General features: G+C 38.2%; 1 protein-coding gene across 1 annotated transcript; it reads right to left on the reverse strand.

Annotated features, from left to right (window-relative positions):
• Positions 1-726: 726 nt before the first annotated feature.
• On the reverse strand, positions 727-24,982 carry fhip1aa (FHF complex subunit HOOK interacting protein 1Aa). The gene is made up of 13 exons (XM_079849581.1): positions 24,757-24,982; positions 14,356-14,485; positions 12,599-12,807; positions 10,666-11,358; positions 7,584-7,742; positions 7,052-7,138; positions 6,797-6,964; positions 5,700-5,779; positions 5,256-5,455; positions 3,325-4,278; positions 2,444-2,622; positions 1,623-1,737; positions 727-1,010 (listed from the first exon to the last, which is right to left on the reverse strand). The coding sequence occupies exons 3-13, from the start codon at positions 12,701-12,703 to the stop codon at positions 808-810; spliced, it is 2,943 nt and encodes a 980-aa protein (XP_079705707.1). The 5' UTR covers positions 12,704-12,807; positions 14,356-14,485; positions 24,757-24,982; the 3' UTR covers positions 727-807.
• Between the last annotated feature and the right edge of the window lie 243 nt (positions 24,983-25,225).

The raw sequence follows: 25,225 nt of genomic DNA on the forward strand, positions 1-25,225 counted from the left end.
CTGTTAAGAACTCGAAATGCTGCATTTTGGACCAGCTGTTGTTTATGTAAGCGTGCAGGACAACCACCCATAAGAGCATTACAATAATCTAGCCTTGATGTCATGAACTAATTGTTCCGCATTTGTAATTGTGAGCATATGACGTAATTAAGATATATTTTTAAGATGGAAGAATGCGGTTTTACAGATACTAGAAAAGTGACTTTCAAATATAAGATTGGTATCAGGTCACTTGGTCAGTTGTATAAAAGTATGTTTACTGTATATAAAACTGTACAGACATGTTGAAAATTAAGTACTAAAGGAATAGGCACTTTTAGTATAAGGCCATCAGGAGAACAATGCAGCAAGAGACATCAGCATCACTGAACAATCTGCAAAACATTCAGTCGTCAAGTGTTGTTATTAATGTCTAATGCCCCGCCACCTCTTAATGCTCATGGCATGACCGTCACTCTTTGGTTTTGGCCTGAACTTAGGCAGGCTTTATCCAGCATTTATGAAGTGAAGGCACATCAATTTATTGCCTTATGGCAGGACACACTGGTTTTATGAGTGATGATTTGTGCTGTAACTGTATTTGCTGGGAAATGAGCCTTGGTAATGCATAAATAAATGATGGAAGTACAAAGGACTGTTTCACACAGCAGACAAAAACATGCTGAAAGAATCCCCCATCAAAAATATATATTAAAAATTGTCCAAAAAAATCCCACATTAATTTAGAGGTTTAGTACTTTCAACTGAAATTCATTCAAAATGTCAAAAGTTTCCTGGAAACATTAACAACAAACACAGAATCAAAGGCTACTGGTCTGTTGGAAAATGAGAAAGAATGGAGTGTTCTTGTGCAATGGCAGCCAGTTCTTTTAGGAACTCTGTGAAAAGAACTGTGGCATATACCTCAGTTTTGTTTAGGGGAACCACAGTTTTAGGTTGGATTTGGTTCTTCTTGATTCTGTCTGCTTCAGAACCATGTAGCCAATCTCCAGTCTGTGGACTCTGAGAGTCTAGATTGAAATGGAAGAAAAACCTAGTCATTGTACAATATTTAAGAATTTTCATAACGTCTATCATTCAAACCAATAAAAGGATGAGTAATTGAACAAGTCAAATAAAGAAGATGAAGCAGTTTATATTGTCATACAAAAAACAGCAGCTATGTACCCCTGAAACTGAGAAAAATAACTTCAATATCAAATAAATTAGATTCAGAGTAAAACAAAATGTGTAAATCAGAGGACAGTTTCTTCCACAGGTCTATATATTATATTATATTATATTATATTATATTATATTATATTATATTATATTATATTATATTATATTATATTATATTGAGTAATTTCGATGAAAAAAATTGATGTATGCGATTTTGTTCTCTCAATTATTTTCATAATTATCATATTATTTTCATAATTACTACAGTACACCTGTTGTGTGCAACAGTCTTCTTCAGAAAACATTCTGCTGACACAGGAGCAGACGCTCACGGTGGGTCATGTTTATGAAACACGTACATATTGATCATTCTTAAAACAGTTTTGTGTTTATTAAGCTTTGATACATAGTGTCTTAAATATAAAACAACATGACTAAAAGGATATGAACATTCTCTTGACCTCTTAGTGAACTCTCTCTGGCCAATAAGCAGTGCTGAGCAGCTGTGAGGAGCTCAGGGAAGTCTTTATTATTCGCGGACCACTGCTCTATCTGGTTCTTCACTGAGGCCAGTACCTACAAAATTCAAAATGGAAAGGCAAGAAGGGAGAGAGAAATTAATGAATAAACAGATTCCACATTCCTACTGATACCATGTATTAATGACCAAGCTTCACTGAGATTTTGAGGGCTACATGCCCTTTTGGAGAGACTTTTCCACTCTTTTACTGACAAAGGGGAAATCTAAATAATACCATAAGTATTGAGTACAAAATCTTGCATTGACACTGTCATTCTGATATGTGCCACTGAGTACTGTGAATCTGAATAATATTAGAGTTATAGAGACAAATGCAACATTCACACCACAGCTGAATGTGCTCCAAATAAAAAATATGTATCCCCCAAATCCGAGGCAATGTTCACAAGCTCTTAAATGTGCCCCACATTAGACATTGGTCTGAACAGGTGACATTTCTAAACGGACCTGCATACATAAAACACTCAAAACATCTGGCATGTTAATCTGAATCTGAAAGAAATTTATTGAGCTTGGTTGTGTTGAACCTGATGTTTAGTGACATTCCAGGGCTCATTATTTTCTACATTAAGCATGCAATGACAGTGAATATTGAGTTAGTGTGACTTAAAAAGTGAAAGAGGGCCAAATTAAAAAACAAATTGTATTTGGGCAACAAATATTGCCTTACTGTCCATGTCAAAACATAGAAGAACAGAGATATGAATGCAAGTAGATCAGATACTGTATGTACTTCAGTACCTGGTATAGTGAGCGGACGCTGGGCTGGAACACCATGTTTGTGTTGAGAAGGAAGGAGCGCAGCAGGGGCTGAGGATAAGAAGCTAACTGAGCCAGGATGCCAGTCAGAAGCAAGTTCACATGGAGCGCGTTACTCGGCATGTTTTCTAGACGAGACAGCAGTACACTCACAAACGGCCCTAAAAGAGACAAGAAGAGTAGAACTCAAATAAACAGAACAACACAAACCCAAATATCATACAGAATATTAAACTGAAGTTAACACTAAATAATTCCAAAACTCTGCATAGTAGTTTATGGGGGCCAGAACTGAAGTCACACTTCATGAGATATTTTAGAATACTTTAGAATAGAATCAGCAACATCAGTTGCAATCTTTCTTGACTCGTACTTTGATTTAATTGCCATGCAAATGTAAAATGATTGAACAAATGGTGTATAGATGCTAATTGTTGAGTTGAACAGGCCATGTGACATCAGAAGCAGAGTACTGCTGAAATTATAGCATACTGCATACTGTTTTACATGAACAGGCAATGTACATTAATGCAGTGTTTCCCAACCCTGTTCCTGGAGGTACACCAACAGTGCACATTTTGGATGTTTCCTTTATCTGACCCATATACAGTATTCTGGTCTTGGAGTCTCTACTAACGAGCTGATGAGTTGAATCATTTGTGTTTGATTAGGAAGAGTTGGAAAATGTGTAGTGTTGGTGTGCCTCCAGGAACAGGGTTGGGAAATGCAGTATGCTAGTATTCCATGTCTAACACAACATTTGATTAACTGTTTCAGGTATAGAACAAAAATTTGACTGTCTGTATCCGAAATCACCCCATAAGCCTCTCATTATGAGTCCATATCAAAATATGTTTTCCGACCTGTAAAAGGCACAGAATGACCCTTGCTCCCACTGCGAGGTTTGGTCCCAAAAGGAGCCAGCAATGTTTCTGCCTCTGGTGTCTCAGGTGAGAAAGAGTTAAAGTCTATCTCATCTTCCTCATCATTCATGAGGTCTGTAGGACTCTTGAGTTCACTGTCTGCTTTTGCTGGACTACTAGGCTGTGCACCCAGAGTTCTAATCAGTTCCTCATACTGGGCCATGAGGTCCTCCCCTTCTGGACCCATTGACTTGTGGTCTGATTGTGACCCTCTCTTTTGACTGTCCATTTCATTTACTGAGGAGCTCAAGCCATTGCTCATTGAAGATTCTGAATTTGTAGTCTTTTGATCAGTTACTGGTCCATCTAACACCTCCTGCTCTGCTGGTTCAGTAGGTCTGGATGAGACATGATAGTTGCTACCAGAGTCATTGGCATCCTTCTGGGCTACCAGGTCATAGACCATAACATCATTCTGAAACTCAGACTCTTCAATGTAAGAGCCCTTCACAATCATAATAGCAGTTCTCCTTAGTTCTTGAATGTGCTTTGGGGGTTCTTCAGGGATGGGACGAGTCTCCTGATCTTCCTCTGGATGCAATTGTGTTGGACAAGCATCATAGCTATCATCCCACTCCAGCTCCAGCATTCTGGGAGTAGCAGTGAGATCTTTGAGGGGTGGACCGGAGCGATGCATCTGATTTGGGGTTTTCCTGCTGGCAATTGGTTGCCGAGTCCTACCTGCTTCTTCCAAGGTACTACGCTGGTATTCCTCTGGAGGAGGGTTCTCACCGTCGTATGGGGCGGACCACACACGGCATGCTCGCATACAGTGACTGATGCTGTTTTGTGCATCGTACAAGTAGTGCAGGTAACTGACATCCAGGTAGATCTCTGAGCCAATGACACAGGAGTTACCACAGTCGTCCTCCTCTGATAGGACCTCCTCTGATTCTGAAGGAAGATATACAAGCAATTTTAAAACATTTTTGACACATCTCATTACATTTCATGACCTCTTTTTCACAAATACTGATCCTAACAAAAGTAGTTCTCTGGAATTTGTATCAGCTTGTAAACACTTTAATAACAGGCACAGACATTAAGCGGATTACATGTCTGGAATGAAGAAATGAAGTTGATGCAGTGAAGTATGTTGCAGATTTAATCCATAAGACGGAAGTCACTAAGACGTGAATGGCATTTCAGTCTACAAACAGTCCACAGAGCAACTGGAGTCCCGTCATCTGAACCAATTTTGATCAAGTTTGATCTCTGTCAACAAATCTTCAGCGCATAATTTATTGGAGACCAACACAAAAAGATGCATGAAATCTTCTTGTCTCACTTTTGACATTGAAACCTGGAAATAATTTGATAAAACAACTTTAACAATTAGGCTATGCAATAATCTAGGACAGTGGTTCTCAACTCCAGTCCTCGGGACCCATTGCTCTGCACATTTTGTATGTCTCTCTTATCTGACACACTCAGTTCAGTTCATGGAGTCTCTCTTAACGAGCTGATGATCTGATTCAGGTGTGTTAAATAAGGGAGACATACAAAATGTGCAGAGCAGCGGGTCCCGAGGACTGAGAACCACTGATCTAGGACAGGAGTGTCCACTTCTTGCTCCTGGAGAACTAATGCCATGGACAGTTCAGCTTCAACTTCAACTTGCCCCAACACACATGCCTGGAACTTTCTAGTCAGCCTGAAGACCTTAAATTAGCTGGTTCAGGTGTATTTAATTGGGGTTGAAGCTAAATCACAGGACAGTGGCCCTCCAAGAGCAAGATTGGAAACTGATAACCTAGGTCCTTAAAAGATTTAAAAGTCTTGTTATTACAATTATACATTATGCACACTGCAACCTCAAATGACATAATATGGCAAACAGTTCCACAGGAAGTAATGAAACTACATGATACCTATTGTTCCTGTATGGAAGCCATCAGTGACTTTTGACCACAAGATGGAGTCCAGTTTTCTAAGTGGCGGGGGGATGATATCTGGAGAGCAGCAAGAGGGTGTAAGGGCTAGAAACTTGGCAGCCGATACAGAGTAACAGTCTCTTTCTCTCAGGACTCTGCGCTGACTCAACATCATATGGTTACAAGGGATCAGGTACCTGTAGGGGGAGGAGAGAGACAACTTATAGTGCCCCAAGATATGCACTTCTACACCCAAAGGGAAAGTGATTAACATGTCACAATGAACAACTGATACTGTGAGACTGTGGTTTACAGAACAGAGACTATGGTTAAGTTCACACTGCAGCCTTTGAGAATATTTAAAATACATATGATGAAAATCTTGTCAGAAATAGAACAAACGTGTAAATAAACATGACGAGGCAGCAGAAGTATACTCACTTGAAAATCAACTGGAGCATGACATCCTCACAATATAAGCCAATGAGAGTGCGGAACAGAGCCAGAGATACAGTGCCAAGCTGTAACATAAGCACAGCCTATAAAACACATTACTACAAACAAAAACAGCTTAATGAAGACACTGAATGTTTAAAAACAATAAACCTAGTTGATGTAAAACATTATTCCATATTAATCTTGGATAAAACAAAGTTGACTTTCTCGTGGATAACAGGATGCTTGAGGCTCAGTGCTGTAGGGTGTTTTGTTTAAATACACATGCTGTGAAAACTAATATTTGACTTCAAATATTAGTCGCATGTAGTAGGGTCTGCAATTGGAGAACAATTAAGAGTCTGCAATTGGAGAACCTTTACCTTCATCCCTCTACCCAATATACCAACCACTTCTTACAGGAATAGTTCACCCAAAAATCATCAATTAGTCATCCTCATGTCATTCCAAACTTATTACATTAGACTTTATATGGCACCAATGAAAGAATCAATGAGCGTGAGAACCAATGACGTTTGTTTTTGTGTGTCACACAATCATGTTTGAGCTTCTGCAATAACTGATGAGATTTGTTCTCGCAAGACATGCAAGTACAGTACCTGCAATTTAGCTATTTGATGTGCTCTATGCATGTGCATTGATCAATTCTTATAAGTGTATAAAAGCATAACTTAAACCTGTTTATTATATATATTGATTGTCTCTTCAGTAGACTTTGATTAAACAGCTTAATTCATATGGATCACTTTTATTATGTCTCATGAAGCCTTAGAAACTTGAAAGTTTTGGTTGAATGAACTTTTAATGGTGGGACAGAATTCTCTCAGGTTTTATTAAAAATATCTTCATTTCAGTTTCAAATATGAACTAAAGTCTTTCGGGTTTGGAATAACATGAGGGTGTGTAATTGACAGAATGAACTAACCCTTAAATATTTTCGTAGCCTGACTTCACCCTTTGTTTGAAGTATAGTAATACAGTACTGTTACTAACAGTTGTTCAGTTGCCCATTCTCAAGTATGAACTGTTTTTTTAGATCGTTTAATATAAATGGCTGACATTCAGAATAAAATTGTGATTACCTGAAAGGGAGTATTGATGCGGCTGACTAGTGTGTCCAAAATATGTACACTGTCATGGCGATGGAGCAGAATGAAGCTGAGGAAGGTGTGCAGTAATGCAGGTTCAGAAACACTGCGTATAAACAGGTCCAGGTATGCTGTTGTGGTCATCACCTCTTCAAGTGTCAGCTACAGAAGATTAGGTTGCTTGAAATTAAATCTTTTTTTATATCTGCTGTCGGATCTAGAAAAAAAAATGTCTCATGGCTCACTAACCTTGTGTAATGCCGGTGCTAGAACAGGTACCAGAAAACCATTATGGATGTAGCCAACCAGCTGGTTTCTGATGGAAGGATGGGCCACCTGCACAGAAAGCAAAGCTAAACTGAGACACATTCACACTATATAAATGTGTTTTCACTTCCTTTTATCACCTTGGCACATAAAGATAAGGGACCAGCAATAATGTTTATTTAAAAGCTCAACCTTTGTCTCCTGACATAAACTTCCTCTGCACATTTTTAAACATTCTTCCTGAAGTCTAGTGTCTGATTGTAAAATGACTGATCATTTTTGCTATAGACCAGGGGTGTCCAGTACTCTTTCTGTAGGGCTATCTTCAAGCAAATTTAAGCTCTAGCCTAATTAAACACACCAGCTGAATAAGGACTTCAGGATCACAAGAATTTTCCAGGAAGGTGTGCTGGAGCTAAACTCTGCAGGAAATAGACCAGGAGCAAGACTGGACACCTCTGCTATGGACAAAAACTCAGTAGTGCAGTAGAAATGAAGTAGCAATAGCACAAACCTGTATGACGGCGTTGCAGAACTCCAGGGAGTTAAGAAACTGCACAAGTGCGGGCAGCTGCTGCCAGTCTTCACGGTGCAAACAGTGCCACTCCTCACTTGGTACATCTAACTTGGTAGGCAAAGACGAGTAAAGCCCACTCAGACCTGTAGCCAAAACCTTTAATCAAAATAAATGACATGTGTTACTCCATTTCATTCATCTGCAAACATTAAAATCTTCACCAGGGAACAACCTGACAGGATTTTCTTCTCCTGGCTTTGAAATCAATGAGAAAACGTAACTGGATGAATTATGGATGAGCACTGCTGTGGATGCCAGGTTTATAATGTATGAATATTGAGTAAATGTAATAGCCAAATAACTCAAAATGCAACGTGTGCACATTTGAAGAAAGACAATCATTATGTAATAGCACAACAATCTTTAGTTACATGCTTCCTGGCTTTATTCACTGGCAGATGCATGTGAGGTCACATAGGGCTGAGAGAGCATGTGAGGCTGAGAGTGCATGTCTGCTGCCAGACTCTATTGAAGTTGAGGGTGATGTCATCTTAGTAAGAAGGGTACTCATCTATGGTGTAACGGATTATACAATTATCTCTAATTACTTTACATAAGCACATACTGTGCTGCTGGAGGCCCACAGTGACAGATATTCGAAAGAAATTCAGAAACAAATTCAGGCATTCACTAAAGCAGTTGGCTTTATTGACTGGATTTCATAAACAGCCAGATAAAATTACTCCAAAGTGTTATTTATGCTCAAAGGCTAAGTTATAATTAGCATATTTTTTTAGAGTTTGATAGTTCATATAATGATGATTATGATGTATTGTACAGTATGTGTAAATTCAGTTCTGGTTTTGTATTTTTTTGTTTTGTTCTGTCACATTTAACATTACTTGGCCCAAATTAATGAGCTGTGTTTATGGATTAAAAAATTTCATACAATACTAATTAGCGTTCTTTTTTTATTACATTTTATCGGTGATAAAAACAAAAACTATTGGTCTAAAAGGTTAAAAATAAAACGAAGGAAAAAAAAAGGAGTTTTAAAAGTTGCAAGTAAATAAAAAATAAATAAATAAAAATTATATATATATATATATATATTGTGTATTTTATGCAACGTTCACACTGTCAGTCCAAATCTGATTATTTGTATATCTGTGTATCTCTAAATGATTGACTGTCCACACTAGGGCAGTCATGATTATGAAATTTGGGTGACGATTAGGCCTAATTGTCTAAGAAATTATGATTATGAGAATAAATAGTCTATTTTAGGGCTTTGAAGATTTTGATGATGAATTGTCTGTTTTAAGGATTTGTCATACTTTTTTGTGTGCATCGTTTAATAAATAATTGTCACAAATTATTGAATTTAATGGAATCCTTTGTAAGTTATTCAATTATGTAAATAACTGAAACAAATCACAACAAAGTAGCCAATCACAGAAAAGGACATTATTAGTGGTCAAAATGACAGCAAATCGCAATTAATTAATCGCATGTGTGTGTATGTATGTTTGTGTGTGTGTGTGTGTGTGTGTGTGTGTGTGTGTGTGTGTGTGTGTGTGTGTGTGTGTGTGTGTGTGTGTGTGTGTGTGTGTGTGTGTGTGTGTGTGTGTGTGTGTGTGTGTGTGTGCGTATATCTATATACATATACACATACATACATACATACATACATACATACATACATACATACATACATACATACATACATACACATATACATATACATATATATATATATATATATATATATAAAATGCATAAACAAAAACTTTTATGTTAGATGTGATTACTCGTGATTAATCATTTTGACAGCACTAATTATAATATTTATGCAATATAATAATATAAATGTAATAACATTGCTTTTCATTTATTACATAAAGCCCACTTTAACTTCTTCGATACCACAGCAAAAACTACTAGCCTAGCCTTAAATAAATAATTAAACATTTAAAATAAAGTCTAACAGTAGCATTCAGGTACAGAAATGGTACAAAACTGTGTTTTGTTTGAGTAACATTAATGACAAAGTGACAGCAGCCTATGAATACCTGCAGCTGTCTAAGACCGACTGCATGGATCAAATATAATGATACACATCCTATTTCTTTCTCAACTGTTTACGTTCACTTAAGACATAACCGACTGTTTACAAGAATACTCGCTGAGATGGGTTTTTTTACCATAATTTTGTGTGTATGTGTCAGCGAAATGAGATGCGAAAGAGGAATCAATTCCGTGTTGGCACACTATCTAAAACGTGCTTGTCTCTGTGTGTGCGGCTCTCACGGATCAACTGTGATCCATTGCATCCCTAATTCTGCGTAAGCCACCAACTACAGATGTTGTCTTACAACATGACTATGAGTATAACAAGACAATAATGTCTTATGAGGCAGCAGCAGAAACACAGGAGGATGGCATGGCATGTGTGGCTTTATTCCCTGCTACTGTGAAGTGTGTAGACCAGGCTGACTAGCAGTATATTGTAATATTTTGCTCGACCTGCACTTCACAACAACTTTGTTTCTGCAATTACTTTCAGCATGTTTCTTACATGATTACGTTTTATGTGTCATAAAAGTCCTTTTTAAAGTCAAAGTCAAGCAGAAAAGCTATGTGAAATCCAATCAGATGATTTCAAATCACATATCTGTAGCTTAAAAACAGATTTGTAAAAACTGTATTTAATGTGATTTTTTTGTCGTTCACACAGGCTAAATATAATTGGATTCAAATTGGTTTGACAGTATGAACAAGGCTTTGATTACATTGGGATTCAATACAGTATTCTGAACAAGTGAAATGGGAATGCAAGCCAAATGGAAATTCCTTTTTATGCACTCAACACTTCAGAAAGCACCAAGGTCCCTAGAGACTATTTAATTAAATGGTAATTTAGGCAATGCACAGCATTAAATAAAGTAAGCCTACCACAGCAGTAACTTGGATTCTGTCCAGAAGTGCTCAAGATTATCCAAGTAGCTTAAATAGAGAGGAAAACAAATAGAGAAAGACTATAAATAAAAGAGGACGACCTACAATAAGAGACTCATACCGGACAGAAATAGGTGTTCTCCGCAATGTGTTTGGCCACAACATTGTTCTCAGCAGAGAGAGCCATGATAAGCAGAAGCGCATCCCTGGCCTGCTGTCCGACTGACCCTTCCCTGTGTATGAAAGGGATGAGTAAGGAAAAGATGAGGAAATTAGCTGCTCCTTGGTCCTCACTTGTATGGAAAAACAGCTCCAGGACCGATGGGTCTTTAGCCAGGACACAGCACAGCTGGTTCAGGAGCAGCACAAGTTCTGTCTCCACAGTGGAAGAGCTCGGACCCGACGGCGAGCCAGAGCAGGATGACAGGAGCATCATCAAGGGCTTCAGTACAGGTTTATGATGAAGTAATGGCTGCTTGGCTTGGCCGATCAGCATCTCATACATCTTCAGTTGCTCTATTTTCATATCATCTGTGAATTCTCGCCTCAGGCTCCAGATAAACAGTCTCTCCAACACGTTCTCCATAACCACAAACTCCAGGATGGGCCCCATGGCTCCATTTTGACCACACTCCTCCTCCATGAGAAGGAAGAGCATGTGCTCTACATAGTTCTGCACAGCGCTGGCCTCATCGCCAGGGATTGGACCAAAACGGAAGCTGCCGATTCCTCCGCCCCCACCAAGACCGTGACCTCCACCCAGGCCACCAACATTACTGCGCAGTGGATCATGCTTCTCTAGAATCTTTACCACCTGAGAAAATGTCAAGAGATCAGAGATAGTTCAAGCTGGAGAGAACGGTCAAAGTTAACATTTTAACATGCTAATGCTATAGAAAATTACAAAAAGTTCTCTCTTTAGAGTATGAAGTCGCCCAAAGTGTTCTTAAAAATAATTAGATGAATATAGTTGTTATTATTATAGTTATTATTAATTCTGTAATATATTATGCTAATTAAATCAGAAGTAGGTGAAAGCTGCTAATCCTGATCATCTGAAACAATGAGCCCCCTGTCCTTGTGCTGATCCATTAACATTGCAACAAAACTCCCAGTCAGGTGTGTCAGACTAAGATTTTGTTATTTACAGAGCCAAGGAAGAGGAAGTGCAAGCCAGGGCAAATGGCATAATGCTCTTAAAGTGTATCATTCATCAATGCAAAGTAAGCAGGAAGAGGTGAAAGAGTGAAAGTGTTAACTAATGCAACGGAGTACTAAACTATTCAAATGATTTGATATGCTGTTACCAAACATACTAGCTTGCTTTCAGAAAACCACCCTAATTTCTGTCTTTAGAGTTTCTCTAATGGCCTGAACTTGTCTTCTGTACCCAAACAATGCCTCCTATGTTCTGGAGCATTCTGCTGAATCAACAGGAGAGGTCAGGAGCCTTATTCACAGTGTAGCATTACAACAGGATAGCCTGTCCTAAGACCAGTTCAATCCAGTTTAATTTACTCATTTTAATTATCGAAAATTTTATATTTTATTATCCTCAAAATAATACCATTTAAATGTAAATATTTTATTTTAATCGTTTTATCATGATGCTTCAAAACTCGTATAAAAAGTAAATAAAAAAAAACAACACTACTTGTATAATATTTGGTTTGTACAAGAACATTTGTATAAGAACTGTATATATGCTGTATATTCACAATTCATCTAATTATATACAAAACAAAAGTAGCAAGCAGGTTGTATAGCAGGTGGTAACGGTTATCTTCTGTCTGCCAATTATATACTGCATAAAACAATATTTCCTGTACAAACAAAAAAAAAAAATTCTTTCTTGAGAGTTCCTTAGCAAAGAATTTTAAGAAAACAAGTAATTCTCATTTGGAGGTCATCACAATGGTTGTGTGTTTTATTTTTTTTATTTTGCCAACAATAGCAACATGTGTATATAAAACAGAAGAGAAATAGCACTGCATAGTTGAAGAGAGTGTTGTTTATATTTATGAAGAGCAAGATATTGGAAAGATATTGCGTACCTGCGCCCAGTGGTTTTTGAACACAATCATGCATGTTTCAGGGTCTACTCCTTTCAGGTCCAGTGACTGGCCATCTCGGTTCCCATCGGCAACCATGGATGTCATTGTTGTGCCCTCACTAAACCATCATGTTCAGGTTGAAGGGTGGCGCTGATGGCAAATTTCAATGTGGACAACTGCACGGTACGGTAGCATTAGACACTGATCACCTGCAGATGAATAATCACAGAAAAGCTAATTTAAAAAAAAAATAGGAAAAAATAAATGAACAGTTTCAATAAATCTGAAATTGAAACAAAAAAAATTATTTATTAATTAACTAACTAATGTATTAAATCATACACACCATACACACATACAAATAAAATATAAACATCTATACTTGCACAGCACAAACCAAACACAAATAGTAACATCAGAGAACCATTAGGTTGTGGTCTGTTTCAAATGTGCATCACTTTCAGTAGATGTCTTGGCAACAGCATTGTGTCATCTTTAGAAAATCAAAGCCTTCCATGCAGGATTTGCTGGGATCATGTAGCTGCCTAAACCCTATACATAAGAGGGACCTCTTTATGAAAGTGAATGAATGCACTGCCATCACTTCTAGATGTTAATTAACAGCATGTGGATGTGAGTGTTATGCAATATCGTAGCCTACATGTTATGGCTTATGTAATGCTTTCTAAAAAAAAAAATGTAGCAATACCGCATAGCTTTCTCTCTACTGTATATGCCAAGCTATTTTTATCAAATCAATAGGCAGACCCACAGCCTTAAGCATTTAGATAACAGCTATTGGCTTAAACCAAATGTGTGAGCACTAATGATGGACACAAAGATAACCTTTGTCTCTAGTCAAAAATGCATGAGGGGAGAATTATCTAGGCTATAGATTCATAGTGTGTGTGTCTAAAAGATGAGCAAAAGCATAAACAATGGCATTCTCCACAATCCATGTCGTCTGGAGTTCTTTCTAAAGAAAGATCACACCTCCAAGAATGCAGTTGTGAAAATTAAGTTGTGACCAAAAATCGTATATATTTGAGATATATTATTGCACACTCAGGGTATTCTCTCAAGCTTCATGAGATGCATGCTGGGATGCCGTTTAAACATATAACATATGTTAAACATTTCCATGTAGGATGTTTGGCTGTTTTTCCTTCACATTCATTCACACTTATCAATTTAAAAATTCTTTGAAAAAAAATCAAGCAGTTATGTATTTTATATTGACCTTTAGATTTGAGAATTGAGATTTGAGAATTGAGAAACTGATTTTTTTTTTATGAAGAGACCATTTTTAATAGTTTTCCCTTTAAATAAATACATGATGCAATGCTAAATACAACACTATAATACTAACTAAAACACTATATTAAAAACATAATATGCACATTTTATTCTCATTCTTCTTATTAACAATGGTCAAACTAGTCAGTCTCTCTCTACATTAGATTCAAGTTTAAGAAGTGTTCTCAGCATAAGCATGTGTACAGTACACCTCTACAAACAGGACCCTAAATGAGTGCATCACACACCACAACTGAATCTTTACACTACACTAACCAGCCAATCAGTAGCCAGAAACCATTACCCATGCCTGAATTAGAACCAATCAGTGCAGAAAGCTCAATCTATCTCAAACATAAATATGACAGAAATAGGCAGAGATACACATGGGGCTATCCACTCTCACTAAAGCACAGACACAGAGGGGAGACCGTCAGAATGGATTTTAAATTTCCACCTACCTCAGTCAGACTACTGCTGAAAGCTGCTGCCGGGGATAAAGTATTTCGTATGGCATAAAACATCCACATCTTCAGAGGGTTCAGGAATCTCTCCTGAGACATGTAGATTGAGATCTAGTCAAAGGGGGCTCTGAAAAAGATTTAAAAAGGGGAAAAAGGGGCCAGGAAATGACTAGATGGATCAGAGCAGTGACAAAGAGCTTTAGAACAGTACTGCAGAAGAGCGGGAATGAGAATGAGGAAGACACCAGAAGAGGTGGGAATTCAGAAACGCAGAGAGCGGGAGAAGGGCAGAGAGGGAACTAGTGTCTGTGAAAAATTCCAAAGTGCAACTGCATAAAATCCTCAAATAAAGTTATTCTTCAATCCCATTCAATAAATGGACAGACACAAAGAGCATGGAAATACTGATCCAATGAGCCACTTTAGCTTCAGGAGATAATGTTTAAACTGCTGGCGATAATTTTTCCCTTCCTTTGTCAGGACCAGCCCTGCCAAAAAAATCCAGGTTCCCATAGCGCAAGTTATATATCTTGAGCACCAAATGGGAATAGTTGAATTAATTCTGATGGATCAAGTGACACTGAAGACTGTGGCCAAAGACTATAGAATAACACAGGACGAGTCACTCTTATTGTTTTGAAAATGGAAATGTGCAAAGCTCAATATAGCGGAGTAGGTCCCGCCTTCTAAATAAGAGCCAATCGGCAATTGGTAAAGTCATCGCATCACTGCAGCTGCCGTTAGAAGCTCCGGTTAGTCAGATGCGCACTTCTACTGCGCATGCGCATTAGCTTGATCCAGCCTGAAAATTTGTTTTATAGCAGTGGTTCCAAATCCTGGTCTAGGAGCACCCCCAGCACTTTTAGGGGCCTCCCTATTCAAACACACCTGATTTAACTCATCGGCTCATTAGTAAATACTCCAAAGCCTTGTTCAGACTGTCAATCCAAATCCGATTTTTGTGCATATCCGTTTGAAATCAAATCAAATTTAGCAAGTGTGAATGGCAAAAAAAAAAAAAAAAATATTATAATAATCCCATTAAATGTGGAATAGAGCCACACATACCAGCCTCCTACAGTTCTTCCGCTGCCTCCTAAGACGCAGTAGTCCAGCGTGGCGGCTACACATTGTCATGTTGTAAATAAGACAACATCTGTATTGCAAACCCCTCCATGTTGCGGTTATTGTTGTCATTTTTGGCGTACCTACCAACGCAACGTCATTGCCATAGAAATCAATGCAGCTATTCCAGGAAACGAAAGAGAGGCATGGGACACACAAATCGGATCTGAACAATGTTGACAGTCAATAATTTTAGATCAAATTACAATTGGATACACAAATATTTAGATTTGGACTGACAGTGTGAAAGTGTGAAAGACCTTAAATATGTGTGTAAGATAAGAGAGACACCAAAAATGTGAAGTGTTGGGAATAGCCTACTCCAGGACCAGGAAAAAATGTATGAACCGTAAAGTATTTTGAAGAATGTCAATGTTCAGCAGAAGAAATTCATACAGGTTTGAAACAACTTGAGGGTGAGTAAATGATGACAGAATTTTTTTTATTTGTAAGTGAACTATTCCTTTAAGTTCACTTAAATTTGTTGTAGATCATTATACATGAGGTTATGATGCCTTCGGAAGTTTCCTTACATAATGCTTTCATTCAAAAACATTGTCACTTAAATCGTTGACTGGGTAGCAAGGCAACCATCTTCAGTTTCAGACACATACTGCAACTGTGCATCAATGCCCAAACAATGTACCAGTGTGACAAGTGGACAAGTACATCTACTGTTAAGCATATGAACCTGGCTAGTGACTATTCAGCAGCATTACACCTCATGCCTGACCTTTACTGAGCGATCCAGTTGACTAGACACAAATCAAATTCAGTTATATTGTCTGAATGCTATGTAATATGAGCTTCTGATAAAACTTGCTCATTTATTGCAATAAAGGCAGCTTACTTGCCACTTCTGGAGGAGGTCCAGATGCAGTACACTCACAGGAAATGACCAGGGTAAGCGTTCTGTTATCAGAAAAACGTGACCCAAATTGCACATACACTCATTAATCAGTGTGAGAGAGGGGTGGACAGAGTAAACCACTGGAGAGGAAACTACACTGGATTCTTGATCTTGTTCTACTTCTTCAAAGAGATCACAGGAGATACTGGGACAAAACTGGGACAGAGGCACTACAGATATTAGGAAATGACTTTCCTGACAGAGCAGCACAGATGTCTTATCTTAGTAATGGTCTAACGTGTGGGTGTATGAGAATGAGGTCACTCATGATGAGCAGGATCTGAATTTACCTCAGATTAACAGCACTTATCCAATTACGGTCATTTAGTTAAGTATGTTAATTAGATACTTTCCACTTTCTGAGAAATTACAAACCACAAAAAAAGAAGAATTTTATGGTAAATGTATAATCCAAAAAGACAGTCTTACAACACTTCTCCATTTTTGCCTGCTTAGGACTGAGAAACTGAATTTGATCTGAGCACTAATGCTGGTCACATCCTATAAAGCAGGTCTGAAATGACATCACCCTTTAAATGTCATGCCACACCACTGAAAAACAGGTTTCATGTGTTTGTAGTCACGCCAAAACTCACAGGACCTCATAAGAGCACCTGTTCCCATACGAGAAAAAAAATCACTTTAAAAAGTAATGTGATAGTGGTCAGGGCTGGACTATTTGTTTGGAGTCCCTTTGTGATTGACTCTCCTTTGAGAATGGGTTGGGTTTCACGCCCCGCAGGCCAAAAGGAGTGTCCTTGGAGCTTTTCATGCTGAAGCGAGAGGTTGAGTAAGACAGTCCCACCCTATCACAGGGCTGTCGTAACTTGTGTTGGAGACTGTTCTGTGCGCGTTCATTCACTAGCACTTGCCTGACACATTCCACACCATATGTTCGACTGCCATATGTCAGATCAGTAGCTCAGAACATTCATTTGAAGCAAGGTTGAAATAAGGTCGGTTAAAGGAGAACTCCGGTCAATTTTAACATTGAGCTCATTTTTTTGTAAATTTGGAGTGCTGTCAGTACAGAGAACAACGACAAAAATCGGTGTTGCCTACACCGTGTTATCCTCTTTTTAAAATTTGCACCCTGTTGACTTCAATGGGGCAAGTTTTAAACCTGCTTTTAGCCTCTTAACATCCTTGATGTGTCATTACAAGTGCACAGCCAATGTGAGTGATTCCTTCAGTGTGAACACGGTGAATCTGACTGCAGTAGATGTGAAAGATATGAATAAAAATGAAGTTAATTCGGCCAGCGCACATACCTTTATTTATTTCCTGTTTTCGGTCGAAGTGTAGTGTGAAAATGGGTATTCACAGAGATTTGCTAAAGAAAGAATACATTTAACAAGTTACTTTTTTTTTAAAGATTAAATTTAAATGAGTGGTAAATGATGGCAAATGTAATTTAAATGAAAATAGGGGCAAATGAGCAAGTATAATTAAATATTCAATATCCAATCATTTCATAATTAATTAGCTCTTGCAATTCATTTGATTAAATGTTTAAATAGACTGATAGCCATAGGCATGAACATTTCAGAAACATAAAATAAAACCACTAAAACAAAATAAAAATCTATAAGTAAAAATTACCAATATCACAAAATTACCACATTACCAATAGACAGTAATGCATGGTTTTTGATCTCGAATGACTTTGAAGATGGGAACACCTGGCCCTTCCTCTTTTCTCTTTCACTCTCTCTCTTTCTGTCACACTCACAGTGATGCACGTACACATGAAGGACGCCCAACCAAATCAAAGCAGGGACATTTGTCATGATCAAGCGCTGTCTGAAGACACACAAGGGAATTCACCAGGAGTCCTGCATGGTGCCCATGGTGACTGGGTGACGTGAGGGCTATTACAGTGACAGAGACTACTGAAAAATTTACAATGGATGCAATGAGACAACTACAGCCTCAGGTACTGATCCCGGCTCAGGTCACGATTTCTGACCTGAAAGCAAACCCACACATGAAAACACATTTTCAAAAGTTACACCTGCCCATGGAATCATAAAGGGCAGCAATGCATTAAGATCTTTAAATGATTAGTTTTTGTTTTGCAAAATGAAGCAGATAACCAGAACCCTTATCATAATTTTATGGCCTGTGAAGGTTTTACTGTATGCACGCTAGATCCAAACACGTGCTGTTCATTATACTATACTGTCTGTTCCCTACCCAGAGTTCAAAGCACCTGATCTGCATAAATATTATTAACACACCACCTGTCTCTATCTCCTGATTGTTGGGAACTGCACAGGCCTAGAGGTAACTTGGGACCAGTAACTATGGGGACATTCGCAACCCGAGTGTTACTTGCAAACAGGGAAGTGGGTTGGGGAGACAACGCCTTTACATAATGCAAGAACCCATGCAAATATGGCATGTTTGCATGTCTTCATACAAAACATGGTTGGTGTTCATCTTCTGTTTACAGAGCGTGACTGTTTCCACACTTACAAGTAGTAAAGAAAATCTGACACAACAATCCTGACGAAACACACACAGAGAGAAACAGAAAATCTATGACACCAAGCAAGGCAATCCTTCCCAGTTCCCACAGAAGAAAGCTTTCAAAATGAAAGGATTTTATGATGCTGCCTGTTACACTGAGATAAAACAAAACTATGGTGGCCCCATTAAGTCAAACAAAGGAACAGCAGTCAGGTGTTTGCCTTTTGTGATAAAGTACACCATTATGTGAGAAATCCTGCAGGTTTAAAGGTGTGCTTACTATTTAAAAATAGTTTTATGCTACACAGAGTGGGTTGTGCTCTCATGGGAGCCGGCAATAACATTTACAATTCTTTTTTATGGAATATTACAGCATTTATTTTAAATTATTTAACTTTTTTTAAATTCATGTGCCCTCGTAATCTTTAATCTGAATAACTTCCCCTCCCTCTTGAAGCAACATCTCTTCTTTTCTTTGATGATGTGTTTACTGGCACGAGGGTGGGACATCCTGTCACTCACATGAGATCACAGCAATAGCAAACCTCAGCCATCCAATCATCCAATCAATTCGCAAAAGACCAAATCAAGTCCTACCCTATACTTTTTTTTTTTCTTGCTGTTTCACTCAGATATACATCACAACTTCTGTTTCATGCCGACTTTAAGATCACATGACCAACTGTGTCACGCAATTGACTGGGCTACTCACTACACTAAAAAATGCTAGGTTATTTTTTCTACCCAAACTATTTTTTCAGTGTTTGGGTAGTTTTTGTTTTGGTTATAGAGCACAGGCTTTTTGCATTCTCTTCAGAGAGCAGTTCTCAGCGCCACCAAATTGGTGAATTTCTTTGCGGTTTTTACATGTTTGCGTATGTTTTATTTATTTCATTTATAAAATTGTTACTGTGCTGTAAATCATTTAATCTTATGCAAGTCACCTAAACGAGAGTCGCACCAGAATTGAAACACCTGATTCCTTGCATAAAATAAATGATTTTATGCGCTCCATCTCTGCATATTCTGTGAGTTTGGGTTGCTTATAACATTCATCTGGGAACGCAACGTGCGCCATTTCACCAGATTTGTTACGTAAATAATTTACAAACCTACGCCAACACAGGAGAATACATCAATAGGTTTCTAAATATGCAAACTGTTCATTGCCAGTTTGCTTGTTTTGATGTCCACATAATGCTGTAACATTTCTATCGTAAAGAAGTGACCAAATATTAAAGACGAAGTGGACATTTTAATGAAATGTTTGGCCAATATTAAACAAGGATTTGATCTGCTGTAAAGTGTAACAACAATCACCAGGCCGTTGGCACCTCTGCAGACATTTGTTATAATTTGTAATGTACATAATATGATTGTGTTTATATTATATATATTACATTTTGCAGTTTAACAGTGTTGTTCAACAAAATCACATGATTACTTGCTTTTGATAATGTGTTTGAATCAGACTGTAAAAAAAGATGGACAACGCCCCTTCGCTCTCTTCCATTGATGAGAACTGAAGCCGCCAGTGTCCCGATATGGCGCTGACATATTGGAACTTGAGTCTGCGCAGTAGCGATCTTGGGACCAGACCTGCGCAGTAGTGAGCATGAAGTAAAGCCACGAAATCAACGCTCCGCCCTCACTCTCGCCGAATGCACTCAGGGAGAGTGGATTCTGCACACTTTTTAAAAAATTGATTGCAGTACGACAAGAGGCTTGTTAAAATAAAGTAAATACAATCTCCTCAGTCCTCCGAAGATCCCGAAAAAAATGTCCGTTGGTGCTTCAGTGACTACTTCGCTCAATCACAGCTGTCAATCATGACGTTACACCACCGCATCACGTAACTAACTAAAAACCAACTTACTTTTGAAACAGACACTTGAACTTACATCAGCGTGATAAAAACGACAGCAAATGAAAGAAACCACCTTTGGAAAAAAGATATTTGAAGTGTAATTTAATTGTTTAGTTGGTCTCACGTCCTGTTGAATAACACGGGGAGGCGGGGCTTATGACCTATACTAGGACCAGTCACGGGGGGGGGATCGAGACGTTTTGGCTTCACTTTTCAGGGATTGTGCGGCACGCTTGGTTTGAATGAATTACTATTGCCTCATTTTTAATATAAATCTATTTTAAGTAATTTTAAAGGCTATTATTGTTTGCATAGGTCTATTTTTAGTACCACAAAAAATATCTGATTTCTTGATTAATTGTCAAAATAATCGACTGGTTACACAATTACCAAAATAATCGTCACAGCCATAGATTAAGAAAAAACATTTCAAAGTGCACCTGCATTGTATTTTTCCAGTATTAGGCTATATTTAGTCATTGAAGAGTTTTTAAAAATAGTGTTAAAATATTGTCTTGTTCTCGTGAACCCAATATTGTGTATCGTCTCATCTTGTGAGTGAAGAGTATTGTCACACCCCTAATAAATGCATATGTAAACAATAAGAAAAACAAATGGTTACAAATCCTCATAAGACACACCCAATTCAACAGTGTAATCTAGCGGGATGGCATGGGCCTGTATGAGTGCCATTCACACGTCCAAATAGAATAAGTGTAAGTACAAAATAAAATGTACAAACAAGCAGTGCCTGCTGGAGAGATGACACTGAGAAAATTCATAGCTCCCAAGCTACAGATTGAGGATAAACAGCAAAACATCAAGCACAAACAGGACAGCTACAGTGAAATGCAGCAGCCAACTGCATCAAGAATATACATTTGTTGCGATTGAATCTGAAAATGTAATTTATCAAACGGAGAAAAACATTTATGGGTGGGAACAAAACCCAAAAGCAAACACAAAACCCCATTTGAGGGAAAGGGTTAAAAGAGAAAAACAACAAAAACAAAATGTAATTTTGTGTGAAAGCAAAAAAAAGGGCAAAAAAGTGTAAAAACAACATGTAATTTGAAAAAAATTAAATAAAAAATAACGAGCCTACCAAGCCACAGCAGTTGATAAGTTTCATGCATCCAAGCCAGCAGGTGTTGTCATGTAAATGAATGTCCAGAACATTAAATGTTTTCCGTTTTCAGTTGAAAACGGTGTTGTGTATGCGGCCCCAAATAACTAATGATTTTTACAATGGAAATGATTCAATCAAAAACTTACTTAAGCTAGACAATGACTTTCTTCTAGAGCTGCTGTACAGCCAAAACTATCTTTGTTGCATTCATTTCCAATTATCACAATTAAGCTGCTTTGAAACAATCTGTATTGTAAAAAGCGCTAGGCTATATAAATGAAGGTGACTTGACTATATATAAAGCCCAACACCATAGGACGAAGAAGAAAAGGCAAACAAAGGCTTACTGAAGGCACCTTTAAAATGATTATTGGCCTTCTCTTGGCATTAAACTTAGGCTATTCGAGTTCAGGATGTGTTCATGAGTACCAATCTCGTAATTTTATCATCTTCTGAAAATGCCTAAGGAAACAACATAAACACTGTCCTGACATGATTCTGATATAAACAGGCATGCTACATCATTGTTGGTTTGCTAGCATTTATCAAAACGTGTGAGATGTTTACATAATGAGCAAAGGCTGTTTGTGTATGATTCAAAGGGGAAGGGCAAACAAAATGAGGCAGATTGTAAAAAGTGATAGAAAGAAGAGGGAATGTTTGCACACAGAAAACCCTCACGACGTGGTTTGTCTCACAAAGCAAAAGAGATGCACGCATGCTCCAGTTACACAAGTCAGATCAAAGCAGAGATGAGAGAGACACAAAGTGCTTTTTGAAGTCTGAACGCTCTTTGCAGTCCCATTGAGCCATTTTTTTCCTGTAAGCATTCAATGCCACTCTTTCACCAGGAGTCTCTGATGATTCAGTAAACACGATTTATGAATAGAACATAATAAACCAGAAATTAGTGAAATAACTGGAGGCAGGGATTAAACATTTTGTTTGCCCAACATCGTGACATTCATAGTTCAAGTGATGTAATAATCAGTCACTATTCCCCCAGCATTCCCTAGTGCGTCTAATGTCACAGCTATGCAGTGCTGAAGGTTGGTTGGTGTGTGTGTGTGTGTGTGTGTGTGTGTGTGTGTGTGTGTGTGTGTGTGTGTGTGTGTGTGTGTGTGTGTGTGTGTGTGTGTGTGTGTGTGTGTGTGTGTATGTGTGCCCTTGTTTATATTACATTGTGGGGACCAAATGTCCCCATAAGAATAGTAAAACCTGAGATCACCTACATTGTGGGGACCAGCCAGCGGTCCCCACTTTTCAAAAGGCTTATAAATCACACAGGATGAGTTGTTTTGAGAAAGTAAAAATGCAGAATGTCTCCTGTGATGGGTAGGTTTAGGGGCAGGGGCAGTGTAAGGGGATAGAATGTACAGTTTGTACGGTATAAAAACCATTACGTCTATGGAGAGTCCCCACAAAGATAGTGAACCAGACATGTGTGTGTGTGTATGTGTGTGTGTGTGTGTGTGTGTGTGTGTGTGTGTGTGTGTGTGTGTGTGTGTGTGTGTGTGATTTAATCTTCAACACAAGACAAGGCTGAACCAGACAGGGGCAAGCAGAGGGGAGGAGCTACGGCTGGAATTGTAGGCTATACTGAAGTTTAGAAACAAGTTAAAGCTGTTAATCTGTCTTCTACTGCAAAAAAGTAGCATAAAAATCAACCTGAAGGGTTTCTCCTTTCAAAAACCATACAATCCATTATATTCAGCTTGGCAGCTACCGGAAAGCATCATGGACAAGCTTTGAGATGACGCATTTTAGAGTTATTGAGACTATATCTATGACAGACAACTGTGGGGATGATATATGTCAGTGTTTCCCAACCCTGTTCCCAGAGGCACACCAACAGTGCACATTTTTGGATGTCTCCGTTATCCGATCAATATATTTCTGGTCTTGGAGTCTCTATAAACAAGCAGAGTTTATTCAGGTGTATTTGATTAGGAAGAGTTTGAAAATGTGTAGTGTTGGTGTGCCTCCAGGAACAGGGTTGGGAACCACTGGCATATGTGACAACTTAACAGTATTTTTTGCTGCTGTAAGCACAAATAAAAAACATTTTTTATAAAATTACTTATCTATTTCAACTTGGTAGAAACATACAGCCATAAAGTCACATGGTTCCAACTTCCATCACAGGTGCAACCAGAAAAAAAGCTTCAGATGTGCAACTTCTTCACTTGTTGCTGAAGAATAACATCACACAGAGAGATCTAGAGCATTCTTGGAATTCTCACACTTTCATACTAAATCTAGCAGTGATTTTCTCAGACCCTCCTGCTGTTCTGTCATATATTTTGGTTTCTATGTTCGTTTCTTCCCCTTTAACTTACATTTCTGCTCAGCTCCCCTTTAATTTTTATTCCCACCCTTGTTAAAGTTTTCTTGACTGTCTCATTATCAGTGTATACACGTTTGAATTCCAACTTCGTTGAGCCAATCCCAGCATACACACAGCATTACATTTTAAATAAAAATGATCCATGTGTAAAATAGGTGTTTCCTGTATGACCAAATTCAAACAAAACATCTGTTGCATTTTTCATGTCATGTCAACAAAGAAACTTGGTAGCCTACACTACACAAGAGGAAGATATTTAGAATGGACAATGGACTGAGTATGTTTATAAATAACTAGGTAGGTTATTAACTATGTGGTTATGTAAATAACTAAAGTTTTGTTTTAGTAGTCATGGCTCCATCAAGAGTCCACGCATGTTTTTAACCTAGACCAATCTGTTCATGTTCGGGCTGGATTAGAAACAAGGTACAACTCCGATTTCGAGCAGAACAACACAATAACCCGGTAGAATATGCCTTTTTAAAAATCATAAAACATATAAGAATAAAACAGCACCAACATAGACAGCATTGTAAAATAGTACATACTTCGCCTTTAATGTCCAAACGCTTTTTTTCTTCGACACCTGTCAAAACTTCGACTAAGCAGCTCCGTGTCCCTGTGTTATATTCCTCTGTCGTTGAACCAATCATAATACCGTCTCTTTTTCATATTTCATAATCGTGGCTCAGTGCAATTCGCCGCGACGGTTCTATTTATCTGTCAGATCTCACTTTAAAGATCCAGAGAGCTCTGACGCCACGGTTCTTGCTCGGTCACCTGAGTGTGGATTAGAAAGGTGAGCTCCAACACAAGCCCCGCCCCTACTTTCTACACCGACCCGGATTGGCTGTTTGGGAGATTGATCACTCCTATTTGAATAATTTATTCGTCTCTCTCAGTGCGTCTTAAAATAAATAAACAAATAAATACCGGTAAATAACTTTCATAATACTGCGTGCGTAGAGACGTCCCAAGCAATGGCGTATAGCCTAGTCACAAACAGTAACAATATCT

This window comes from Squalius cephalus (assembly GCF_949319135.1).
Source record: "Squalius cephalus genome assembly, chromosome: 2".
Classification (NCBI taxonomy): domain Eukaryota; kingdom Metazoa; phylum Chordata; class Actinopteri; order Cypriniformes; family Leuciscidae; genus Squalius; species Squalius cephalus.

Coding starts and splice junctions, on each gene's coding strand:
- fhip1aa (XM_079849581.1), bottom strand. CDS start 12,703: ATGACATCCATGGTTGCCGATGGGAACCGAGATGGCCAGTCACTGGAC. Junction 7,139..7,583: donor TCTGCAACGCCGTCATACAG/GTTTGTGCTATT, acceptor CTTTCTGTGCAG/GTGGCCCATCCTTCCATCAG. Junction 1,011..1,622: donor CAGAGAGAGTTCACTAAGAG/GTCAAGAGAATG, acceptor ATTTCAATCTAG/ACTCTCAGAGTCCACAGACT.